Source organism: Ursus americanus, chromosome 4 (genome assembly GCF_024610735.1).
Source record: "Ursus americanus isolate L20-20 chromosome 4, mUrsAme1.1.p, whole genome shotgun sequence".
Taxonomy (NCBI): Eukaryota; Metazoa; Chordata; class Mammalia; order Carnivora; family Ursidae; genus Ursus; species Ursus americanus.
The window spans coordinates 91,930,268-91,949,279 of NC_142130.1; the positions used below are offsets into that span (position 1 = coordinate 91,930,268).

At 38.2% G+C, this 19,012-nt stretch overlaps 1 protein-coding gene across 6 annotated transcripts in view; it reads left to right on the top strand.

Annotated features, from left to right (window-relative positions):
• The window catches only part of DYRK1A (dual specificity tyrosine phosphorylation regulated kinase 1A), a 144,719-nt gene that overhangs the window by 91,563 nt on the left and 34,144 nt on the right, over positions 1-19,012 (top strand). For all 6 annotated transcript variants that reach the window (XM_045813504.2, XM_045813503.2, XM_045813507.2 and 3 more), the window contains one exon: positions 12,581-12,777. In XM_045813504.2, coding sequence (XP_045669460.1) covers positions 12,581-12,777 — 197 coding nt within the window. The remainder of the gene's footprint in view (positions 1-12,580; positions 12,778-19,012) is intronic.

Genomic DNA, 19,012 nt, shown 5'->3' on the forward strand with positions numbered 1-19,012 from the left:
TCATTTCTTAGCTTGCTTGAAAGAATTCGTTCCTTGATTATACCTAATATAATTTGTCGATTTGAATGACATATCATTTTTGTAAAACTCTTGAAATCTTGACGTGTTTATGACAGGTACACTTGGCTGAAGGCCGAGTGGCTGCAGTCAGAGTGGCTGCCGTTGGGGCACCTCCTTCCGTTGGAGAAGTGGCTGGCGCTTGTACACATGGTCTAGTTGGGACTCCAGTGATCTCCTTTGCTGTGGTATTAGTCTGGATGCCTGGTAGAGCAACCGTCGCATCCTGTGTACATCTTCTAGATATTGTCACTGTGGTTATAGATGTTTTTCTTTTGGGCTTGGTCTCAGGCTAGCCCGATTAGTTAGTTACCTCTTGAATAAATGATGTTATTTTAATACTCTCCTGGAAAGAAACCCACGTAGTTGAGATCCTGTATATATGGACCAACAGGCTGGTTTTGTATTAAGACACTGATACTCCTGAAAAGGCTGCTTTAGCATCTCCTGGTGCATGTGCTGTTCCCTCGTGCTGCTCTCTGTTCGCTGGATTCTGCTGGTCTGAAAGGCATCGTTTTCTGCCCTCTGCAGGGCTGTCCAGTGAAACAACATCTAAAATTAAACTTCTGTTAGAAACAAGTTTGCTTTTTTGTCCCCCACAGGACTGGGGTATGTGTGTGTGTGGGGGGAGGTTAGAGAATATGTAAATTTAAGCCTGTTATAAGCCAGCAAGGATCATGCAACTACAATCATGAAGTTAAGTTTTATTGTATTTGCCTCAAAAGCATGTTGGTGAACACTTTGTGCAAGTGACCATTATTTTAGTTGCGTTAAATACAGGGCTTTCCTTCTCATATACTTTTTCTGGTAAAGTGTTTGTTTTCAGTTTTTTAGAAGTTTTGTCACAGTTATGTCAAATCAGTTATCAGGTAATCATACCTAAAATTCTGCAGCTTGTATGTTTAATTTATTGCAGCATATTAATAATCTTCCATTTTGTATTTGCATTTCTAAATCTTCTAATGGCAGATTCACTTTACGAATAGCAGGTTCACATTTATCAGTTGATGAATGTCTGTGTTCTTTATATACTACTCATTTAGTCACTTAGGCAGCAGTTACTTAAAGAGCTTCTACTGCGTGCTGAGTACTGTTCTAAGTTCCGGGGATTCAGTAGTGAACAAAGCAGGATGAAGGGGGGAGGTCCTGGTGGGGTTACGATTCATAAAAAATTTAATCTCACCTCTAAAGTATCTCTAGAGACATTGTATGTCTTTGTGTATCTGTCTTTGGTTTCAAGCACCCCCCCATCCCTAGAAATTAAAGGATCAAAGGTTGCTTACACCTTGTTTCCTGTAAAATGGGGAAAAATAGGTTTATTACTGATGAAACATTTTTATATTATGGATACTGTAAGAAAAAATATTTACTTGGAATTTTCGTGACTCTTGATAACCTATAAAATTATTATCTGCTTATTTATTTTTTACTATTTAAAAATACTTTATAATTTTAGAATATTGGGGGCCATACAAATACAACCATATTACATGTTACAGTGTGTACAGTATAGTAATTTCTGGAATCCAACAGCTATATTTTGGGTGATTATTTTAATCTTTTTTGTGTTCCAGATGCTATTACTAAAAATAAGTTCTCGACCTCTTATTTCACCTGTAAGAATTTGGTTTGCCTTTTGTAACTGAAAGGGTTAAGGACCCATTTACTCTAGGGTTAAGTAAGGTTTTCTGTATTCTAGTTATCTATCCATCTGGTCTTTCTTAGTGGTTGCTTGTGGGCTTACCATGTGCAGCCTTAATTAAGTTATGCTATTGTGTACTTCCATTTTATCTCTCCTGTCCCTGGTGCTGTGGTTGTCATCTGTATGACTTATATATACGTTATAAACTCTATAGTATGTTGTTTTTTTTTCTTTAAACAATGAGTTATCTCTTAAAAATACTGATGAGAAATGTCTTTACTATTTATCTACGTTTCTACTATTTGTTTGTCTTTATTCCTTTGTACAGATCTCAGTTTCTATCTAGAATCCTTTCCCTTCTCTGAACTGTGAACATTTTTGGAGTGCCAAGTCAGCTCTTGAAAATTTTTTTCACTTTCATTTGTCTGAAAGTGTTTTTCCTTCATTGTGAAGGTTTATTTCAGTGAATATAGAATTGTGGGTTAAAGGTCTTTCTTTTATCATTTTTAGATGTTTCTTTGCTTTTTTTCTCATGTGCATGATTTCTGATGAGAAGTCTGTGGTTCTCTTATATGTAATTGTGTATTTCCCCCCACTCTGGCTGCTTTTACAGTTTTTCTCTTCATCATTGGTTTCTAACAATTGAGTGCCTTAGTGTGTGTGTGTGTGTGTGTGTGTGTGTGTGTGTGTGTGTGTGTGTGTGTGTCTTGTTACACTGCTTGGGGTTGATTGAGTTTGGATCTGTGGGTTGATACCTTTCGTTAAATTTGGAAAACTTTTTGACTTAGTTCTTCATAAATTTTTCTTCCCAGTTTCTCTCTCCTTCCCTTTTGATGCCTTCTCTAAATAGCAGTGTTAGCTCGATTTTATTCTGAAGGTTTTGGAGGCTTTGTTTATATTTTTTTCCATTATATTTTATACTTATCTTCAGTTTGGTTAATTTACAGTGCATTGTTCTTACCTTCACTGATCTTTTTTTCTGCTGTGTTTAATCTGCCATTTGATCCATTCAGTGAATTTTACATTTCAGTTATTTTTCTTTCTTTTTTTCTCTTTCTTTCTCTCTTTCTCTCTCTCTCTTTATTTTTAAAGTAAACTCTGTGCCCAATGTGGGGTCTGAACTTATGACCCCAGATGAAGTGTTGCAAGCTCCACCAACTGAGCCAGCTAGGCACCCCTATTTACAGTTATTTTTCATTTCTAGAATTGCCATTTGATTTCTTTTTATAGTTCCTATTTATCTATCAAGATTTGCTGTTTTGGCTCCTGACTGGCTCAGTCGGAGGAGTGTGTGACTCTTGATCTTGGGGTCGTGAGTTGGAGCCCCATATTGGGATTTGAGATTACTTAAATAAACAAATAAACTTAAAAAAAAGATTTGCTATTTTTTCTTATATTGTTTACATTTTCCTTTATATTTTAAAAATTTTCTATACTTGTTTTTTTCTCTGCTAACTTCATTATTTCTGTCATTTCTAGATCTGTAGATGGATTTGTTTTCCTCCTGAATACAGGCAGCATTTTCCTGCTTCTTTGTGTGATTTCTTTTTTTTTAAGTGGGCTCCATGCCCAACATGGGGCTTGAACTCACAGCCCTGAAATTAAGAGTCGCATGCTGTACCGATAGAGCCAGCCAGGCGCTCCCTGTGCCTAGGGATTTTTGATTGGATGTAGGCATCCGGAGTGCGAGGTAGTTGAGAACCGGTGCTTGTTGTCCTTTACAAGGTGTTGAATTTTGTCCTGGCGGATGGCGCACCATCTTGATCCTTTGAGGTATGTTTCAGTGTCTGTTGGGACAGGCCGAGGTCACCATTCATTGTAGGGCCAGGATAGCTCTGCTCCTGAAGTGTGGGCTTTTGGGGGGTCTGTTTTGAATGTCTGTGGTGTTTGCCGGGTTCTTCCAGTCCAGCTGATTGGCGCCCTTAACCGTCTCCCAGTCCTCTGCAAGTTCTAGTAGTTCACCTCCTAGCTCCCTGGCAGTTGTTTTTTGCCCAGCCTCCCGGGCCTGCACCTGGCACTCGGGCAACTTAGTATTTGGCCAAAGAGTCAGGAGGATTTCTAGGTGTAGATTAGTGGAGCGCCTTCTCTGCAAATCTTCCTTCTTTGTGAGGCAGGCCACAAAGAGGCCAGCGCTGTAGCCTTGAGCTCTGGTCTCTGTCTTCCCCACTCAGCAAGACCACTGCTATTGTATTTGGGCTCCCTCTCCCTACATTGTACTCTGGAAATTGTCCCCACATAGAAAGCCAGGGTGATTTTGGAGCTCACCAGGTTTGTTTCCTTCTTCTCAGTGATCACAGCTCTGCACTGCCTGTTGTCGAGTATCTGAAAAACAGTTATTTCACGTGTCTGACCAGTTTTACAGCTATTCATGGTGAGTGAGGTAGTTCAGTTACGAGGCACTCAGAAGTGGAAGTCTGATGTTACAGGCTTTTAAAGATACATATTTTTATCTCTGTCCCATGTTATTCTTCACAATTTACCGTACAGATTTAATTAAAAAGTTGTAGACCGAAAAACCTGAACATTTATTTAGATCTTACATGAGCAATTTCATCGTGTTTGTAGACAACTGAATATGCTGTTTGGGCTAGTAGGTTACAACAAACCACGCGTGTGTGTCCACATGCACCCGCATTCTGTCATGACAAATACTGCCCACTAACCTGGGGGTAATAAGAGATCAATTTATTTGTCCTTATCATTAGATAGTTGACGGAGCCCTAACATAGTTTGACTTTAATCTGTATTTATTTAACACCTACTGTGGAGCCATGCAGTGTGCTATGTGCTCGGGATACAAAAATGAGTGAGAGAAATTGACTGTTGAGCAGTAGCTCTAGCCTGTGTTATGATTAGACTGTTCTTTATTTCTGACTCATGTGCCCCCATTGTAAAAATATTTCTTTCATCCTTACCCCCTTCAGCTCTCTCTTTCCCTCCCTTTCTCAACCATTTCTTCATATTCTAAATATTCCTGATGGATTCAGTTCATTGTTTCATTGAACAAATATTTATTGAAGGCAGGCCACGTGCCAGGCACTGTTCTTGGTACTGATGATATCTTGGTGGACAAAACTTTTTTCATGGACTTATGTTCAGTTACCGTCTTAATCCTGTGTTCCCAGCACTTCATTTACAGAGCAGCCGGCTACTCCTTTGACGTTTTTCTTCTGTGTTATGGGTATGTCTTGTTGCTAGTGATGTTGCACATTTTCCCCATGTAGTCCTGGTTGTCCTCCCTTCCTTTATTAGGGGAGTCTGTCTCAGAAGCTTGGCCTCATAAGAGTTTCCACATTTTGGATGTTATAGTTTTAATTAACTTGAATTATTTTCATTTATTTTTGTTCTTTAATATTGTTCTTTCTCTTTGAAATCCAATGTGGATTAAAATAACCACAAGAATGGTCCTCTCTCCACATATTAATAACAAAAAAAATTTAAGTTAGCTACAGGTGGAGTTATTTGTGGGTCTTACATCAGAGATAAATAAATGGTTGTTTTTTTCACTCAGGGTCGGCTCCCAGGATTTTCTGTTTGATGTTTGCTCTATGTCTACCTCTGCTTTTAGAGGCTTGACATCTCCCAGTCTCAGATCTGTTCTTGGAATGCTTCTCTGTAGAATTACTGCTAATCTCTACTAGTGTTATGGTCTCTGGTATTAGCAGGCTTTTGCTGAAACGTAGTAACTTGAGTGGAATGAAAAAGCTACTTCTTTTTTTTTTAAAGTAAGCTACTTACCAACACAATTCTTATGAAATTTTAGAAACATGCTCATGGTAAAAGAAAAAGATCCATATAGTTCAGAAAGGTATAAAAACTGCTGATAGGATCCTACTTGCATATTTTTCTGCAACTTGTCTTTCACACTATTTGGCAGCAATTTAAACTATTATTTTGGAACTGAACTCCACAAATAATGATTATGAAGATACTTTTGGGTTAAGTATTATAAGATGATCATTAAATTACAAGACTTGATGTTGCAGCATGTATTTTGATACATTCTTGGGCTAAAATATTAGAGCTAGTTTTTAGTTTAGTTGGACAAGGATTATATGTAGTGTGGTGTAGATGTCAGGTTAAACCATACGAACTTGCCATTTTGTAGGCCAAAGGAGGTGTAGTATTAGCAGTTTCCTGCCGTTCAACCTAATACTTTATTAACATCATAGGATGAACTGAGTCTTTGTTCTTATTAACATTTGAATTGAAAGGGAAGATGGAAACGTTGGAAAGAATAAAAGCCGTGGTGATGGGCCTGATTATTAAATTGGACTGACAAGAAATTCTCATATTAGTTTGCCTTCTTGGAGTCTTATAAGAGAGAGAGGAATGAGTGAGTGGATAACTTAAATACTTTTTGGCATTGTGGGAGGAAATTAAACTTCAGTATCTTTCTGCATTTCACACACAGCAGTTGAGCTAAGGAAGGGGACAGTGAGCATGTGGCAAATACACCTGTATACAGCCTCACAACTGGTAATGTTGCTAAGGAGTTGTGATAGATGGTATAGTAAACATCTAAAAAAAGTTCTGTAAGTGAGAAACATAAAGTTAACTTCTTGTTAACCTGTGTTCACATTACCTACAGTAAAATTTAAAAAGAACATTGGATTCTTTGTCACCTAGCATACCACCATTTTGCACAGGAATGCGTATTAGTGTTTTAGTAATAATAAAAAAACCCCAAATATCTAACTAGGAAGGCAGATCTATTGGGGGGGAGGACAGCCCTGTAGTGTGTTGGGTAGTCAGGATTATAGCTTACGTTTGGGTTATCTGCTACTTGGATCAGTTGGAAAATAGGTTTCTTTTATTAAATTAAGTGATTATATTGTTTTTAGATGCTGTTCGAAGCAGCATTGGCATTATCTGGTGGCTTCTTAGAAATGTAAATCCCAAACTCTGTCTTAGGTGTACTGAATCAGAATCTGCGTTTTTAATAGGATTCAAAGGCAATTTGTAAGAACTTTAAAGTTTGTGAGGTGCTGTTACAGATCTTGGGTGTCATTGTCGCTCCCAGACAGTGCCATAGTAGTAGCCTCTCAGTGCTTGTTGAATCTAATGCACGTAATCGACTGGATCTAGGTTCAGGAAATGAAACACATATTTTAGGAGAATAGATATCACAATAATAATCAAGTAGCAGCTAGCCATTTCTTTGTATTTCTTTCATAGCTGTCCGGATATCACAAAATTTATCCATCGATCCCTCCCTCCAAATGTATCTTTGAGTCTGATTCTGCCCATGCTGGATGATTAGTTGATGTCTTGTGATTGTGTATGTGTGTGTGTATGTATACATACCCAAGTCAACAATAGTATACAGTAATTAGATTTTAATGAATCAAAGATAGTAATTATATTATAATGTATAAGATAACTAAAAAATAATAAAATAGTTTATGTGTTGGGGAGGTATAGAAATTTCAGTCCAGCAGAAGGTAAGAAAGGAACATAAAACAGTTGGAATAAATAGAAGGGTTATTAGCGTACATTTGTATGTTAAATAAACTAGTAGTTATGTGTTATAGTGTACTAGTAATAGTATAGTTATAGTGTACTTATGTACACTTACTAGTGTACATTCATAAATTAAATAAACTTATAAACTGCAAACTGTTTATAAGAGACAAATCTAAAATAATAAGGGAATGGGGAGTTGACAGTAAAGGGTGAACAGAAGGCATACCACACAAAGAATAAGAGAAAGCGTGGTATGGCCATACTAGTATCAGACAAGGGGAAGTATTATTGGAAATAAAAAAGGGCTGTTTATGATGATGAAAGGTTTTATTCATCAGGAAGGTAGAACAACTCTAAATTTATGGAATCCAGTAACATGCTTAAACGGAATATTTTTAATATACCTCTTGCTAACTGATAGAACAAGATGAGAGCAGAAATAGAAAACCCTATATAAGAGAGGATACTTAATAAAATTAGTAAACCTTTGATTAAACTGATCACAAGGTAGGAGAAGGCCTCATTAACCAGAGCTGAATTGAAGGGGATGTCACTACAATTATACCTACACTGAAAGAAAAGCTTAGAGGGTATAATGAAGAGCTTGATGCCAGTGTGTTTGAAATGTAGATGGAGACATACTATTAGAAAACTACAACTTATCAAAACAGACACACCAGGAAATGCAAAATTTGAGTAAAGAAAGACAGCTTTTAATTAATTATTAACTTTTAACTACCCGCAAAGAAAACTCCCAGGACCAGATGGTTTCATCAGTGAATCTATCACAAAAGGATAATCGTGACCAAATTGTGTTCCAGGAAATGCAAAGTCAGTTTCATATTCAAAAATCAGTGTATTTCACCATGTTAACAGTGTCATCAGAAAACTGATGTCATCTCAGTGGGTGCAGAAAAAGCATTTAGTAAAATTCAGCATCCATTTGTGAAGAAAAGGTTTTAGCAAACTAGGACTAGAAAGGAACTTGATTCCTCTGATAATGGTTATCAGTTAAAAGCCTACAGCAACCGCAATACTAAAGCAGTACTGAAAGCTTGGGAGTAAGACAGTGGTACCTGTATCTCCTCTTCTGATCATCACTGTATTAGAGGGACAACAGCAAGTAGAATAAGGCGAGAGGAAGAATAAGGATTAGGAAGAAGAAATAAAACTGTTCAGATGTCCAGTAGTGCTAGTAGTTGCCTATTAGACAATGCTGATGAATTCATCATTGCAAAAAAGTCCACTGTTCAATTTAATGCACATAATTGATTGGATCAGTTGCAGTCAAGTGATTGGACAATGTGCAATTTCAGCCACAGTGCCAACATAGGTTTGTTTGTTTTGTGATTTTGATGAGCTAATTCTAAGTCGTCATACATGGGCATGCAAAGGGCTAAGAATAACCAAATCATTCTTCAGGAGGCACAAAATTCTCTGCTGGATATTTAAACTCGTAAAGCTGTTTCTTACACAAAATTTTAAGAAATCTAGGTAGGCCTGTGTCCAGTAGAACAGAATAGAGAATCTAAAACCAGATCTAAGCAAATATGGGCATGTCGTTAATGACAAAGATGGCATTGCAGAGCAGCAGGGAAATAATTGGTCCTGAGTGAATCAAATGTCCATTGAGGGGTTGGGGGGCGGGGAATGCAACTTGATTCCTCTGGTACACATGCCCAGAAATCCAGTCCAAGAGCATTGTCCATCTAGATGTGAATGGTGAAACTCAACTTCTAGAAGATAACATAGAATTTCTTGATGACTTTGGTATAAGGGAACATTTCTTAAATGGACACCACAAATATTAATTCTAAAACAAAAGCTGATGAAATTAAGAGATTGTGCTGATTAAAAAACATCATTAAGTGGGTGACAGTGCAAACCACTTATATAACAAGTAAAGGGCTCATACACAAAATGTTACAAATAGAATGTTTTAAGTTTTAGAAATGTGTAAGAGAAAGACTTTCCTGATAGAAAAATGGAAAAGAACCTGAATGGGCATTTCACAGAAGTGGATATTTAACTGGCCTTAAATAAATGAAAAGGTGATCGTAGTCGCTGGGAAAATGCATGTTCGCCTCTTAGTGGAGCACCACTACGCACCCGTGAAATGGCTGAAACTTAGAATAATGATTCCAAGTGATAGTGAAGGAGTGGAACAGAGGGGATTTTTCATAAACTGCTAGGGGGAAAACAGAGCAATTAAAAAGCTGGAGAAACAGCAGAACAGCATCTCAATGTATACCAAAAGACACTTAACAAGACTTTTCCTAGTGGCATTATTTATAATAGCTCTAGCCTGGAAATAATCCAAATGTCAATCAAAAGCCAAAGAGATAAGTAAGTCATCACATGTTCATATAATGGGATACCATAAAATAATGAATAATGAGCAAACCACAGTTCATAAACATAAAATGAACAAACCCATTTATGTAAAGTTATTAACTAGTCTGATTTTGGAGGTCAAGGTAGTAACTTTGGGGTAGAGGGAATTGGGTATTGATTGAGAGGGTCATGGAGTGGTGTTGAGGGGTGTCTGGCATGATGGTCATTTTGTTTTTCCTTGTCACAGGTTCAGTTGATGATTATTTAAGCTATATACTAATGATTTTTATCCTTATTTCTATATATTATAAGTAAGTTTAAACATAGTCTATAATAATGACATTGATAATAGAAACAGAAGCTAATATATTTTTTAAAGTACCAGGATCCATTATTCATGGCTTACTTGTGGTGTCTTATTTTAAAAACTTCATAATACACCTAAGAGAATAGGGTTAGTATAATAATAACTCTGCTGCATAGATAGGGAAACTAAGACCTAGAGTGGTTAAGTAATTTGTCATTCAGGGCCTTAACGGTTTTTACTGTTTATTTATAAGAGCTATTTATATGTCAGAGAACTCAATCTTTTTTATATATGTTTATATTCCTTCCCAGGTTTTTGGTGATTTTTAACCTGCAAATATAAAGCCTCCCTTTCCCTCCATTACTTGACATTTAGGTTTCCTTTGTTGTTGTTGTTGCTGTTGCAGACAATACCAGGATAAACATTCCTCCCTGTCTTTGTGAGCATCCTTGATTATATCCTTATGATAAATTCCCAGTTTTTAAAAAAGATTTTATTTATTTGAGAGAGAGAGAGCATAGAGGGAGAGTGAGAGAGAGAAGCACACTTCCCGCTGAGCAGAGAGCCCAATGCTGTGGGGCTCTATCCCAGGACCCTGATATCATGACCTGAGCTGAAGGCAGACACTTAACCGATGGAGCCACCCAGGTGCCCCCCCCTCCAGTTTTTTTTTTTAACTGAACAGTTGTTCTATGTAATTAAATTGATTGTAGTTTTTTAGTATCAGTAAGGAAATGTTTAGAAAATTACAACATCTATCATGATAGTAACACTGTCCTTTTACTTATTCAGCAAATATTTATTGCTCATGTACTGTGAGTCTGTTAAGGACCTCATGCTGTAATGGAGGGAGACAGAAGCTAAGGTCTGAAGGCAGTGCCAAGGCAGGTTATAGTCACGTTTCAGTAGGGGTGGAGGACTTGAGATGTGCGCTTTAAAAAGTCACTCTAGTATCTTATTGAAGAAATCAGAAATGGGCAGAGTAAAGGTAGAGCTATTAGGAATCTCTTTTAGTCCTTTAAGTGAGACATGGGTTGGTGGAAAAGAGAAGTGATTGTATTTGAATGTTCTATGGGAGGTGGAACCAGCAAGATGGGGTGGCTCTTTGCATGAGGTTGGTTTGTGGAGGAAAAGAACTCTCACTTGACTCTGGGAGCTTTGATTCTGGTTCACTGGGTGGAAGACGGTGTCATTCTCTGTGGTAGAAAATAGAAGTGGAACTTGTAGAGCTTTGTTCTCTTCAGTTTGGGGAGTCTATGTGACATTCGATTAGAGGTTGGTGGCTCCCCAGAAATGGGTGCTCTCTCCATTGTCCTTTACTGTACATCACCATACAGCAGTTGCAGCCAGTATTGGGCCATTTATTAATTGCCAGAGCTAGTCTAAGTATTTTACACATATGAAAGCACTTAACCCTCACCACAGGCTTTGGAGGTAGGTATTACTCTCATTTTTTAGGAAATTAGGTGGGCAAGGCTGCACAGCCGGCAGGCGTGGAGCTGAGATTTCAAATGGCAGCACTCTGGCTGAGCGTCCGTGCCCTGCACTGTTGGGCCGGCGCTCTGAATATGTCTCAGAAATCGTACTTGAGCCAGAAGTACCCTGGTACTGAGCAGTACGGTCTGCTGTATGGTTGGAGTTAGCTGGTTTATTCAGGAAGACAAGCCCGAGAATTCTGGGTCCTCAGTTCGTTGACCAGGGTTTGGCGCTTCACCTTTTGGCTTTAGTCTGTGATTAAAAGTGTGGTTCAATTTAAGAAGAAAGTTTTTTTCTTTTCTTTTTTTAAAGAAGAATTAACTTTTATTAATTAACTACCAAATACCTTTGACCGAGTGTTGATTTTCCATGTCTACGATGAAAACTCATGACTGTGGTCCCAGCCTCCCTGTGGGATAATTATTGACCATTCACACTTGTGGTGAGCTTGCCAGGTCTGGGTGTTCTTAGGACTGTGTCAGAAGAGTTTGAAGGACCCTAGCGTCCTGTGAATTTGTGCCTGTGTGTTTGTATGCTCCACTTTTAATTACCGGTGTCAGTGGTGAGCACCATTAAGACAAATCTTTCACTTGGTTTGGGGGATGCTGGAATACTGATCGCATACACCTGGCAGGTGCAAAGCAGCATCTCAGCAGTGTTCCTTTGAATTGGTTTCTAAGGAGCTGATCCATTGGAGAGGCCTTGCTCAAGAAACCAGAGATTACTCGTGCAACTTAACAGTTCTCAATTGATGAAAATCTCATATGTGAAAATAAGTATTAAGGGTTGTTATTCCTATTGCTTTACAAAAAGATTTACTTAAGATTTTCTCTTACTACAGATTTATAGACACTGACTTAAATCGCTATATTTTTTTAAAGAAATATCTTTTTCTTTTTTTAAGATTTTTTTTTTTTTAAGATTTTATTTATTTATGTGACAGAGGGACAGCCAGTGAGAGAGGGAACACAGCAGGGGAGTAGGAGAGGAAGAAGCAGGCTCCCAGCAGAGGAGCCTGATGTGGGGCTCGATCCCAGAACGCCGGGATCACGCCCTGAGCCGAAGGCAGACACTTAACGACTGTGCTACCCAGGCGCCCCTAAATCACTATATTTTATACCGTTTAACATAGAACTGTTGTGTCAAGTGTAGTTTCTTGTTTGCACTTTGTAGTTTTAAAAGTTTTTAATACTGTTGAACATCCTATAAGGTCCTTATGGAAGGAACTATCAGGTGAAAAGATGCAGACATCGGGGTATAAATACATCCTTTCAACTTCACTTGTTGTCTTCTTGTAGGAGGAGAGACTTCAGCATGCAAACCTTCATCTGTTCGGCTTGCACCGTCATTTTCATTCCATGCTGCTGGCCTTCAGATGGCTGGACAGATGCCCCATTCACATCAGTACAGTGACCGTCGCCAGCCAAACATAAGTGACCAACAGGTTTCTGCCTTATCTTATTCTGACCAGATTCAGCAACCTCTAACTAACCAGGTAAGTTTACGACGTATCAGAAGTGATTTGTTGGCGTGATAGTTTATTCCTTAAAATGGGAGAACAGTAAATAGACAAAAATGGTTTAATGGTTTTCAGTTTTACGTGCCACATGAGATTCTGGATTGATGAGAGATGATAAGAAGTACACATTTAAAAGTTCATTGGCTTTTACTTTTTTCTGTGTATCCTACTTAATTAAAAAACACTCATAAACCATAAGCACATTCTCTGATTTTGTAATAGGGAGGGAAAAAGTTATTTTTAAAGAATATTAGTTAAAATACAGAAACTGAAAGCTTACTTTTATGAAAAGGTGGGTAAGTAGAAAAAGTTACAGGAAAACAAGTCAGAGTCCATTATCACAAACCTACAGAGCTGATTTTAAACCTGTTCAAACTACTTTAGTACACATTTATGACCTTTAAGTACAAAACTTCTTAAAATGAAAAAGAAATGTAATGCAGATTAATCTTGCTAATCATTTTAATATTCAGACTAGAGATTCAGCTGTTGTTTTTTTTTAAATGGATAGTTAACAGAATAAATGTGTAAATCTCTCGCTATACATACACGTATGCATATGTGCATGTGTGTATGTGCGCATTCATAATAGTTCCTGAATTAACTGCATTTACTACATTGAGTTTTGGTTTGGGAGGATTTTTTTACTAACTATAGTTGTGGTAAAATTTCTTTCCCCACCAGGATGGAGGGTTTGATGAACGCTGACTGAGGATTTTTTCCATGCATTTAGAAATTGGGGTTGCCACTGTTTTCTTTAGGTCGTTTGATATATCAAGTGATGATCAAAAACTTGGAAAATTTCAATGTATTTCTTATGCTGGATTATTTGAAGGAAACGTGCTTTATTTCTAATTCAATAATATGTGGTTTTAATGAGCAATTTGCTGTAGTAAAGTAACATCGTAATTAGGGGACACCCCTTGTATGTATTAAGATTTTTGTCAATAGTTGATCTGGATTTACATTTATAAAACGTATGTGGCATGTGAATAACAGTCATAGTAGTCAGATGAATTATGACAAGACTTAAGAATTTGTTTTATGTAGTAAATTGAGAAGGTGTATATTTGAGAATTGGAGCGAGCAGTTGGTCGAATGTTCAAAGCTGGAAAGGGTTTGTATACCAGAAGAAAGTTCTGTGGACATCCAAAAAGTAGTAATAGCACAGTGAGTCACTTGCATTGTACAGCTGACCATTGAACAACACGAGTTTGAATTGAGCGAACCCACTTTAAATGTGGATTTATTTTTATAAATATAGTACAGTAATATAAATGTATTTTTCTTTCTTTGATTTTCTTAGTTTCCGTTATCGAGCTTACTTTATTGTAAGAATAGAGTGTATAATATACAAAGTATGTGTTAATCAGCTGTTTGTTGGCAAGGCTTCTGGTCAGCAGTAGGCTATTAGTAACTAAGTTTTTGGAGAGTCAAAAGTTATGCATGGGTTTTCAGTTGCATGGGGCGGGCATTTGGTGTTTCTAACTCCCGCATTGCTCAAGAGTCACCTGTACTTTTAAGAAACAGTACGTTTGGATTCATTTTCTCAATTGTTCAAAAAGCAGCCTGTCAGGCAGGGTGCCTGTTTTTAATATTTTATAGCTGAACGGACTGAGCTCCTCCCATCTGTGACTTCTCCAAGTGTTGAAGCACTAGACTTGGAGGTCCAGCCCAGGTTCTTTTCTTCTTAGACACGGTGCTCTTCTGTCCTGGAACACCTGGTGTCTATGGAGGGCTAGAAAAAAATTCCAGTCCTTTACAGTTATTTTTATGGTTCTATTGTAGTAGGTAGTTCAGTTAGCACAGTATCTGTTTTTAGATACAACTAACATCTTATTTGTGGGTGATTCTAAAATAAGAAATAATTCATTTAGTATTTCCATTTTAAGTTATAAAATATTTTTAAAGATTCATATGATGTAAAAAGAATGTCTTTTAAGTAACAGTATTCAACCAGATATTTCTACCAACCCGAGAAATTTCTGAACCTAATGAGGCAGATTAGAAGAGGTTTTTCTTATAACTGAAGTGTAAAACACTAAAACTGTGTGCTGACATGGCATGGTCTACAAGTCCTAAGACATGGACTCAAGGTCTTGACTCATGATGTAGTTGTGTGAGGTGAGTCAGGTCACACGGGCCCTTCTCTTCTGTTCTTTGAATGTAAGATTAGGACCTTAGACTATAACCCCCCTCTCCAAACCTAAACTTCTCTAGACTTAAGTCTAGCTGTAAACTTTTATAAATTTATTACTTGATTTCAGTGGTTTCTTATTAATCATCCTATCAGGGTTTTGTTTTGTTTTTTTCCAAAAGATTTATTAAACAAGTAATTGAAATGAGCTAACGTTAACATTTTATTTCTGGCTATATGCGTGGTGTGTTTTATACAAGTTTTTAAACCCAGTTTTGTTCAAAAGATAAATTTAGGAAGCAGGAGAAATGTAGTAAAAGTAATTTTAGAAAAGTATGCTTGATGTTAGGAATGCTCAGTGCCTTTGAGCTGTGAGCATTTTCACAGTGTCTTCCATAGTTGTTAGACTCTACCGGTACTCTGGATGGGTGCTGCCTGTGGTTTTCAGCTGTATCAGTAGCTCTCAGAATAGCAAGAAAGGCAGAATACAGTGTTTCTGAATCTTCATTATATATGAAAATATGAGATAAATATAAATAAAACAGATACAGTAGGTATTATTAAGCTAGGAAACAGTTTTTCAATAAATTCCTGAAGCTTACACTGTGGAATCTTTTCAAGGGGGAAGAAAAGATTGTTTTAGCTCTTGTAACTGATTTAAGCAGGGTATGCAAACTATGCTTTTCTTCACTTTGTGATCTGTGTTTTCACCCAGAAGGGTCCAAGAACTGTGAGCACTGGGGATGTGGGTTTTTCTAGCTCTGGAGCCAGATAGCTTGAGGCAGCAGGAGGACAGCTCATCAGCTTGCCATTTTGCTGTGAGGACACTTGGGGATGAGCTCCTTCCTGGGTTCTCTGAACACCACGGGTTTTCTCCTAACTGTGGAAGGGAAGAAGGGAGCTTGCTCTGTTCCTCTACATTTTCCTGGCTTTGTGATGATAAGCAGAAAAGGGGGCCAACCTTGAATCTAGTGCAGATGTGTAACTGAGTGTTTGGAAATGTTATTTCCTAATTGCGGATTTGTGCTTACAGCAGCATAGTATCAAAACACAGCTACCTTGGGGCGCCTGGGTGGCTCGGTCGTTAAGCGTCTGCCTTCAGCTCAGGGCGTGATCCCGGCGTTCTGGGATCGAGCCCCACGTCAGGCTCCTCCGCTGGGAGCCTGCTTCTCCCTCTCCCACTCCCTCTGCCTGTGTTCCCTCTCTCGCTGGCTGTATCTCTCTCAAATAAATAAATAAAATCTTAAAAAAAAAAAAAAAAACCGCAGCTACCTAACATGAAATCACAATGAAAATTAGTTAAGGGAGTGTTAACTTAGTTTGTAGAATTTAGTTTGTTCTTTCCATATAGTTCGTGCACTTGCTCTGGACAAGGTGCTCTTTGAAGCAATGAAATGCAGTCTGGTCTGAAGGCCGATTGTGGGCAGAATACATCTGGTTTATTTATACAGATGCTCCTGAAGTAGTCATTTCTGTTGCGAGAAGTATGTACGAAAGCAGGGTATTTAGAATTAATCAGTTTGGCCTCAGAGTCAGAGTGGCCAACTTTGGAAGAGGTGTAGCGATATTTTATAAAATGCCAAGCACACACCACACACTCATATTGAGCGCAGGAAAACCATCGTTACTCAGTCAAAATTTGTTCCTATCCAGTTTCTTATGTGTCCTGTATATTCAAAATGGGTGTCTTGATTGTGTGATTTTGGTGTTTGGAGTGAGCATAATTATTCCTGCAAAGATGGTAGTCACTGATTCTGTTTTTCATATGTTTGAAATACCAGTGGAATTGTAGATGAGCAAGTTAAAAACTTAAAACACATTCACAGTTTTATATATGACTATTTTTAATAAATTCATATGCTTATTTTGTTGGTGTTTATTAAGCGTAACTCAGTTAGTTGCCCTACAAGTAGCCTAAAACCGAAAGGGTAGAATCGAGGCCTAAATGTGACCAGGACCTCTTGGCCCAGTGTTACGGTTCAGAGCCTGGGACTTTGAAGGATCTCGGATCCCGTCTTACCTGTGCCTTCTGTGAGCTGTGGGACTTTGGGCAAGCAGTTCACATCAGAGACTTGGGTTGCCCATTTGTAAGCCGGTGACAAGAAAACTACTCATTGTCAGGAGATTGTTGAGAGTATTATATGAGAGAAACAAAAATATGTGTGCTCCTAACCGAGTGGGTAACAAATACTTGCTACTCTTACTTTATTATTAACTACTTAAGTAATTCGTTTCTAACAGTTATACTTTCTATCAACTTTTCTTACAGTAGTAACATAATACCTCACTGGTTGAGGTTCTGTGGGACCTCATAGTGGGGCGTGGCTGCATGCCAGCACTCCCAAGAAGGGTCTTGTTGGAGTAAATTCCCTGCATGAAAACAATGCCAGGGTCTCAAAAAATAAAAAAGGAAATTTGTGAAGGGAAACCTTTTTCATTATTTTAAATGCTTATAGCATTCATTCACATAAAAAAATTGAGGTGCTTATTACCAAAATTGTTTATTCATTAAATTACATCTCTGAGGAATAGTATAAGAATAAAATATCCTGTGAACCTCCCGGTACATATCGTTGATGTTTAACAAAATGAAACAGTATATATTTGAAAAATTCAGCAGTTCAGATTTTCTTATTAATTGCTGCTATGTTTTCAGACAGATAGTTACAACCACTGAAGATTTTTACCCCAGAGGATCATGAGAAAAGATAATAACTTACTTCAGTAATTCAGTAAATTTCCCATCTGGATAACAGCTTTTTAGAGTTTGAGTATAGAGGCACAGGAAACTAATGTTAATATTGGTTTCAGAAAACATATACCTGGGAAACTGCCATAATCACTCTATCTTTTCATACCAAGGGGATGGTGATTCTTTTCTGTTATGTCCATTGTCACCTTACAACCCAACTCTGTTTTGTAAGTGTGGGTTAAGTTGGTTAATTATCCCAAGACTCCAGACATTTCTGGGAGGCCTTGGTATGATGCATTTACTGTCTCTCAGCTCCTCAAATTGACCTGAGCGTTGTTGGAGAGGGGCTGTGCTAAGGGCTTCTGGCTCAGTAGATTTTACTGACATCAGTGTCTGTGAGAGCTAGACAGGAATCCATGGATGGCTAGTGGTGGTAATATAGGTACCTTGATACAGTTAATTGGTTTTGAGGATCTTTTGATCCCTTCCACCTGTTTACTGGTGGAAGAGTTGGGTATGAGCAGCAGTCCAGGATCATTGACATGCTAGTCGCAGCCTTCCTGGTATGTGTATGGAGGGTGGTCCCTGCTCTATCCCCCATCTAGCAGGAAGCTCACAATTGAACTCTTGACTACCTAGTGGATGATGAAGGAGATGCAGTTTAGGATTGGGGCGGGGGGGGGGGGGGGTTGTTAATGGAATATGATTGAAATTAGTTTTTAAAAGAGTTTCATGAGCTTTTAAGGTGTTTTCTGGAACTTATTTGTGGTCAGCTCCTAATGTAATTTTAAGTAGAGATTTTGGTATAATGGATTTGTTTGTTTATTCAACAAATATTTATTAAACATCTTTGTGCCCACCACTGTTTCAGGCAAAGGGAATATAGCACTGCACAAAGGGGAATCCCTGACCTCAGGAGTTTTTCCTGTAGTGGAAGGAGAAAGAGAAAAAAAAACCAATAAAGGAGTAAATACAGTGTATCAGGTGGTGATAGGTGCTAAGGGGGAAAGGGAAGGTGGAGGGTAAGGTGGGGCATGTTACCGTGGAGAGCATGTTTTCCTCAGTTGTGTTAAAGAAACAAGTGCAGGGGCTCCTGGGTGTCTCAGTTGGTTAAGTGTCTGACTCTTGATCTCAGCTCAAGTCTTGATCTCAGGAATGGGGAGCCCACTTTAAAAAAAAAAAAAAAAAAAGGAAGAAAGAAAGAAACCAGTGCAGATTTCAGCTAGGGTCTGGGGGTGCTGGGGGCTGCACTTCTGCAGTGCCATGCTCCATTCCTGCTCCGCGGCCGCCTTGCTTTGCTTTGTGGTGCCAAGTGGGTCCTAAAACCCTGCCCTAGGAAGCTGAATGTTGGGTTTGTCTTTGTCTTTGCCTCTTGTCTACCA